The sequence below is a fragment of the Amphimedon queenslandica genome, unplaced genomic scaffold (assembly GCF_000090795.2).
Source record: "Amphimedon queenslandica unplaced genomic scaffold, v1.1 AMPQUscaffold_13252, whole genome shotgun sequence".
NCBI classification, from domain to species: Eukaryota; Metazoa; Porifera; class Demospongiae; order Haplosclerida; family Niphatidae; genus Amphimedon; species Amphimedon queenslandica.
In genome coordinates this window covers 82,314-90,015 of record NW_003546512.1, presented here as the reverse complement: position 1 = coordinate 90,015, position 7,702 = coordinate 82,314, and the positions used below count along the sequence as shown (strand labels likewise).

General features: G+C 35.6%; 3 protein-coding genes across 4 annotated transcripts in view; all 3 read left to right on the top strand.

Moving 5' to 3' along the window:
• Positions 1-1,471, top strand: part of LOC109584059 (kelch domain-containing protein 1-like) — a 2,313-nt gene extending 842 nt beyond the window's left edge. The window contains exons 3-7 of one of the 2 annotated variants that reach the window (XM_019999617.1): positions 21-256; positions 389-549; positions 664-852; positions 973-1,117; positions 1,195-1,471. In XM_019999617.1, the coding sequence (XP_019855176.1) occupies positions 21-256; positions 389-549; positions 664-852; positions 973-1,117; positions 1,195-1,328 (865 nt within the window). In that variant the 3' untranslated portion in view covers positions 1,329-1,471. The remainder of the gene's footprint in view (positions 1-20; positions 257-388; positions 550-663; positions 853-972; positions 1,118-1,194) is intronic. The other variant, XM_019999618.1, reaches the window with a different exon arrangement.
• A 231-nt stretch (positions 1,472-1,702) lies between these two features.
• On the top strand, positions 1,703-2,945 carry LOC109584055 (uncharacterized). The gene is made up of 2 exons (XM_019999614.1): positions 1,703-1,951; positions 2,728-2,945. The coding sequence occupies exons 1-2, from the start codon at positions 1,717-1,719 to the stop codon at positions 2,943-2,945; spliced, it is 453 nt and encodes a 150-aa protein (XP_019855173.1). The 5' UTR covers positions 1,703-1,716.
• Positions 2,946-3,479: 534 nt separating this feature from the next.
• On the top strand, positions 3,480-4,620 carry LOC109584061 (uncharacterized). Its single transcript, XM_019999620.1, has 3 exons — positions 3,480-3,669; positions 4,127-4,197; positions 4,262-4,620. The coding sequence occupies exons 1-3, from the start codon at positions 3,537-3,539 to the stop codon at positions 4,505-4,507; spliced, it is 450 nt and encodes a 149-aa protein (XP_019855179.1). The 5' UTR covers positions 3,480-3,536; the 3' UTR covers positions 4,508-4,620.
• Positions 4,621-7,702: the final 3,082 nt, after the last annotated feature.

Below are 7,702 nucleotides of genomic sequence, written 5' to 3'. Positions count from 1 at the left end.
ATTATTATTATTTTATACAGTTTTAATGTTGATACCTTTAATTGGAAGGAACTGTCTCCTACTACATCTCATCATGGTCCTATAATGAAGGCCTACTGTGACATGATAACAATAAAAGTGAACGGTGAGGACTATCTTGTAGTAATCGGAGGAGCTGGACTATCACCTAATAGTGCCCCCAAACAACCTGGTGCCAAGTACAGGGTGAATGTCTATGAACAATGCAATGAGATCCATTTCTATAAACTCTCAACAGGTCAGAGCACATACAGTTTATATTAATATAATGAAGTATTGTTATTTGGTAGTTCTCTACTCAGACTGGTTGCATTGAGAATTGCTTGCTTGTTTGTTCATGGTTGTCACTACTAATTATTGTTATTTTTAGGAGAGTGGATTTCGCCGACTGTCACTGGAGACAGACCACCAACTATTGATCACTTCACTTTAACATCAATTAATAATTCCAGTGCTATATTATTTGGAGGTAACATTCTCTCTGGATACAGTAGCACTGTGTATATTCTTGACTTTACTGATACATCAGTGGTGAGTATCATCAAGTATAATTACAATTGTTAATTATTTTTATTGTATTTTTTGTATCAATATTTATTTATGCATGTACATCTACATCCAAGTTATTTGTTTTTTTGATAATAGAATTGTTCAAGGTTACTTAAATTTGATCCTGGAGCATCAGCACAATGGCCTAAGAAAAGATGGTGTCATTCCAGTGTATTGATTAACGCTAGCTCGGGACCACACCTACTAGTGGTGGGTGGAAATTGTGCCGATGAATGTAATGATGTTTGGATATTTGATATTAACAATAAATCATGGAAGGAGCTGGTACGTACACATATAACTACATGTATGGTACATGTATTTTTCAAGTGTTGATTGAAGAAAATACATGTAAAAGAAAATTAATGATAATAAAATTAACTCGTTCCTTCTTTTTTATTATAGGTTAATATACCAGACAATGTCACTGAGAAATATTCTCATTATCTCTCAGTTTGGAGTGTGACTCCAACCACTAACTGGATAATTGTGTTTGGAGGAAAGAGGAACTTTTCAACAATCATAAGTGATCCAGCAGTTATTGAACTCAGTGAGTACATGTACATGTAGATTTGCTTATTAACTAACTCAAATAATTGATTATAATAATATTGTGTTACTGTATAGGATATACTAGTAATAATGATTGGTCTACTAGTATAATACCTCTGGACCAGTATCAAGAGAAACTACAAGAAAGGAGAAAAGAATGGGAAGCATCTCAACCTGTTCAACCTGAGGATAGAAGAGAATCTCATTGAACACAACATGTCCACAGCATTAAAAAATTGTCTGTGAATTCTTTTTATTTTATTAATTTTAAATTTTTAAGAAGTATTGTATTTTATATTGCTCATGTGTCGTAATAATGTACAGTGAATTGCAAGTTGTCATTATAATGCCATAAAGATGAAAGGACTGCACAATGGTTTATTAGCAGATATTTTAGCCAGCTAACTCAGATAATTATAGAGTAAATGAATTCACTCTATTAAGTTATTCATTTACACTATTATCTATGGCTAGCTAAGCAGATTTGAGCCACACCTAAACTAAAGCAAAGGAGTCAGTGTGACTGTTTTAAAACTGAAGTAAATACCTGCTCCGTGTGTAAAGATAGCATCTTTCTCAATACTTTAGGCCATAAAAATGTCTCTTGTGGAAATGGTGGAATTTGTCGCTTATACTGACACTGAGCCTGCCAGTGAGGATTCTTGCTTTCCTTCTACTGATTCAGCATCTCAGGCTGTGATGTCTAACAGCAGGCTAGAGTCTCCTTCACCTACTGGGAGTGAGTCACCCAACAGCAGTATCAGAGAGTCATTGTCTCCATCACCAGTCAAACTGTACAAACAATCAGATTTCCAAGGATTAACTTATAGAGGTATTTTATTACATGTAAATGTACACATTTGGTATGCATAAAAAATAGTCTCACTCCTGCTGGGTCTGATATTTATACTGCTACACACCCTGAAGTTTGGAGCCTGCTAGTCTGAATCAGTCCTAAAATTAGTTCAGAATTGTGCATTTTGGGCAATCAGTCATGATTCAATGAAATCATCGTGGCCACGACACAATTATAAAAAATTTCACTGGTTCAGGCCAGAGCAAGAAGCATAATTAGCAATGATATTTGTCAGGACTCAAGACTGTACCAGTCAGTACTAATATCAGACTTAATTCATTCATTTTGGGCAATATTGCTGATTCAGGCAAGCTGTGTAGATCAGCCCTCCTGCTTATAGTCACTATGCAGTCAAGTCATTGGGTGTGGGGCACTGCATGACTATCAATATTATTATTATGTATAAAATTGTACAGTTATTGTGTAGACTTAGCATTACAATGCAAATAATTACTGAACAAACATGCAGTTGACTTAGCACTCTGTAATAATAGCAAACATGTAAGTAGTATAGCCACTAGCTGACAGAAGTAAAATAAAAAAGTTCCATATTTCAGCAATGGTGTGTGGCAGCGACAGGCTAGGCTACACATGCATGTAGTGTAAAAGAAAGCTATCATAATATAATGACTTTCTCAACCACAACTCTCATCCTGTATTTACTGTGGCTTTAACTCAAGTCTAAAGTACTGGCTGATTGGTCATTGTGTCATTGTCACCATTTCATGTATTTGATGTATTATTGTTTGTAGAAATGGTGAGTGAAGTAGAGCCACTGATGGAAGTCATATATAGTAACCCTCTCCTCCAATCATCACTACAGTCAATATTGGTTAATACAGCTACTGCTAATAATGGAATGAGAGATATAATTGATAGTGTAAGCCATTCACTGTATACTGCAGCATATTGTCAGCAAAGAGTGTATTGTACATGTATGGAGTATAATTTTGGTAAACCTAGTTTTTAGTAGTCACTAATATAGTTCATATCCACCAATACTTTGAGGTGTGCATGATACGATGGCTGTGTTGTTATCATTAACTATAACAACTCTACCCTCCTCTTTATTATCATCACTTTTGATAATGGAAGCCTTCAAATAACTTGCTGCTTTATCAATGCCTGCTGGTAGGGCTACTTTGAATTTCCTTTCTTTCTTTACTGTTGCCAATGGAATAGCTAAGTTTTTAGTTGTGCTGGAATTTTTTAAAATAATTATAAATGTCTGCATGTGTGCATGTGGTTATAAGATGCTTCAAAAACCACCACTTTTCTTTCTTGGGAACAAAAAATCTGCATGGCAGTGGCTGAATGACAGATACTGTACTTTGCTATGTACTGTACTTTGCTATCATGTGTAATATTTGCATCAGTGTGGCTATATTAATAAAGTTTTGTTTCCTCTTACAATAGTTAATGAAGTTTAGAAAGGAGGGAGAGACAGAGAGGGAGAGCTATCTATTAATTTATGGTACATGTAGTTCAATAGTATTACAATGTACTGTCTTTTAACAGTATAATTCATTTATTATTATTATAGTGTGATAAAGGCGGTCTAATGGATCCCAGTGCAGGTGCTCAGTATACCAGTAGTGAAGTTGATAGTGTCATTAAGTTTCTTAACAAAACCAATATGAGTGAGAGGAGCAAGGAGATACAAGCACTCCTCCTATTAACTGAAGCAATACAGAGTAAGCCTTACAATGGAACCATATTAATTACTTTTGCTGTGGGAGAAGTTTGAGTGAATTTTGACTTATTATTTTAAAGTTATGACTATTTAAAAAATAGGCCGATTTCTGAAAATTCCTGTACTATAGCTCATGCTTTTTTTTTCTGCAAAATGGCTCCAAAATCGCCCCCAATTTTTTACTTTTTGTGATGCGTATTGATGTACTTATGTAATGTAGGAAGTTTAAGCTAATTCTGACTGAAATTTTTGAGCTATGCATACATGTATAGGTCAGTTTCTGAATATTGCTTCTTTCCAAAAAATGGCTCCGGCCGAAATTGCAACCCTAATTTTTATCAGTTGCATTTTCTGATGCAATGGGTACATATTGATGTCCTCATTGTAGAATGTTTTGAGGTGATTCAGTCATAGTATTGATTATTACAGTCGAATCTCATTAACTACTTTTGTGGTAGGTTTCAATGTTGATATGTTAACTAAAGCAGTAGCTCTATCATCAAGACAAAGACAAGAGCTACTAAGACAAGTAGAGTATTATAATAATAACTAATAATACTCTATTACTCTATTCCTCAACAATACATGTACAGTTTAAATGCACTCCAGCTGTGTCCTGTCTCCACAGTTTCTGTGATAAAGGAGCATGGGCTGATCCTACTCTTTGTCCAATGCTTGAGTATTGTGGATACAGACTGTTTAATGGTCACATACAGTTATACAGAGGAACCAATGATAGGAATGTAATGGATAGAGATGTGGTCAGGTCTACCACAATGGCTGTACTTGCTGTTGATATTATACTACATAAAGAAACTGAAGGAACAATATTATTATAATAATAATACTGAACAACAATAATAATGATGATTATTAATTGTTAAGTTACTTGAATGTATCATAACTACAAAATGCTGTTAATTAATGCATGTGCATAATTACATGTATTACAATTCAATCATTCTTTCATTGACTTAAAAAATAATAATTGTATTAATACATGTACATGCACTTGAAAAAGTTTTTGCACATTGATATGATGACGTAACAAAATTTATGCGTCATATAGCTAGAAGGGCGCGCGCAAATAATTTGAAATAAATAAGGGCGTTACCTCCAAAGTTTCCAAACAAATGGCAGCCAAAGCACCAGGTCAGTATTTTGTTTATACTTGATTATGACTCGTGTGTTGTTACTATTAGTGTATCATTCAGTTACTGTTACCTCTTGTTATCTATAGACTATCAACCAGCGGAGAGGAGTGGACACTCCACTGTACGGGTAGGAGACTACCTGTACATGTGGGGTGGGGACCAGCCTGGTCTCCCTGAAGTACATGATAATGAAAAGAAGAAATCAATGTGTTCTCTGATGGAGGTGTGTCACCTAAGGACTGGTAGGTGGGAGCAGAAACCCACCACTGGTAACCCTCCACTGGGTGTTAGGGGCTATGCAGCTGCTGCCATTGGAAGGGAAATATTTTATTTCGGAGGATGGTGTGGTCATGATGACTGTTATCATAATAGTTTATACAGGTAAACATAATAGTTGCTGATGAACATTATATTTTATTTTATTCAGTTTTAATATTGATACCTTTAATTGGAAGGAACTCTCTCCTACTACATCTCATCATGGTCCTAGGATGAAGCACCACTGTGACATGATAGCAATAAAAGTGAACGGTGAGGACTATCTTGTAGTAATTGGAGGACGTGGACCATCTTTTAATAATACACCCAAACAACCTGGTGCCCAGTACAGTGGGGAAAGATTAGTTTCTGGTTATCAACGATGTAATGAGATCCATTTCTATAAACTCTCAACAGGTCAGAGCACATACAGTTTATATTAATACTAGGTGAATGTAAACATTGAGGGGGCGAGCCATCAATTCACATTGTTTGATAAGAAGATTAAAATTATAATAAATCCAGCTCTTAGCCTGCATGCATATTCAGACCCCGGCCTCATGGCCGGGGTCTGAACAGAGCAAACACACCAGTTAACACAACTAAAATAACCCAGTAAAAGAGACAAGGATGAACTATCCTGTCACTTTGAAAAAAATGTGCCAAGCTAAACTTTTAATCAAGCTTCCATCAATTAACATTTTTTTGAAATAAAACTACTGAAATAAAATCAATCCAGCTCTTAAGTGCATGCATATTCAGACCCCATCCTCATAGTCCGGCAGGGTCTGAACAGAGCAAACCCACTATTTAACACCATTGACCAAAATGACCTAGTAAAAGTGACAAGAATGAACTGTCCTAATACTTTGAGAAAAAGTGACAAGCCGGCTAAACTTCTAATCAAGCTTCTCTCACAATTTTAATTCTGTCAATGAGAAGACTAATCAGAGGAGACTTAAATCAAACTGCTTCTAAGTTCTTCAGCCTTTAGAGATGCTTTAGACAGCCCGGCTCTCTCTCTTATCAACTGTTAGAAACTCAATCTGAGTTTGTCATGTTAAAATTTCCGCCATCTTGCTCCTTTTTGACCACACCCTCTAGATTAATTTTTCCCACGTGGTCCAAATTTATCAATAATAGTATACTAATTTAATTTTCGTATTCTTCCGTTCATAAACAAGACGTAACGCAAATAGACCTAGACAGATTAGTGTGGGTCTCGCTCATGCTCGCCCCAATAATGAAGTATTGTTATTTGGTGGTTCTCCACTCAGACTGGTTGCATTGAGAATTGCTTGCTTGTTTGTTCATGGTTGTCACTCCTAATTATTTGATAATATGATCAAAGAAATATCAACTAGTTTGCTCCATCCAATGCATTCCATTCACACTAATTATTATTATTGATATTTTTAGGACAATGGATACCACCGACTGTCACTGGACACAGACCACCTCCTATTGATGAATTCACTTTAACATCAATTAATAATTCCAGTGCTATATTATTTGGAGGTGACACTGCTAATGAAGAGAGTAACAATGTATATATTCTTAATTTTATTGATACATCAGTGGTGAGTGTATTATTAGTATAACTACATTAATTATTAACTATTATTGTGACTTATCAATTTTCCCCATCGGTTGCTCATAACAACTACATGTACACGTATATTACATTGTTGATTTTTTTAATGTGCAATATAAGGCATAATGAATGATTGTGAATTAAAACTTATGCATACATGTAAATTTGTATTTTATTGTACAGTTTTGAACATTCCAAGTTTGTAGTGCATTTTTCAAATCATCTAATTTCTTGATTTTGTCGTTTATTTAAATTTTTCTTCTTTTATTGCCAATTGAGTCTCCTTTATAAGTTTGGTGGAAGTGTGTTCATATTTCTGTAGTCCTTTTGAACTTGATTCCTGTGACCTGGCTGAAAATTTAGCTATCATAGTGATTTAGTGGGGCCGCTGGAATTAGTATGAACCCCTTCCTTTCTTAAAGTAACACACACAGAGTCTATTGTTATTTGTAGACCTCTAATCCTGAAATCATTCTTGCTAAACAGATGGTAGTCTAGCCTATTCTCTTGCAATATTCTCTGATACGCAGCTAAGAGACTTCTCAGCTATAGTGGCAGGGGGTATGGCTCTCCATTTCCTTTCTAGTCTCACTTAAAAAGTGACAAAGCCAATAGCAAACTACTTTGGAGTTGTCACATGCTAGAAGATCTTCAGGAACTTTTTCCTCTGACATAGACTTCCTAAAAGATACTTAACTTTGAAGAGTACGAAGAGCCCATTTATTTGCCAGCTTCGTATTAGCCAGTACGGCAGCACCTTTTGCCTTCTCTGTTGTTTCTTCCCTTGTTATTGAAGGGAAGGAACTAAGGAACTAAGGCTAAGGAACGGTGGGTGCTTCAGTGGTACAGAGGAAATTTGCTTTATAGCAGCTCTCTTCATCCTCGTCCTTCCTCCTTGAATGTCGCTTGTTTATTATTAAAAAAACGAGTAACCATAACAACTGCTCTATGGCGCATGCGCACAAAATAAAAGTGAACCCGACATGCCCTGCCTGAGCTGAATAAACAAACTACATAATGCTGGTTAG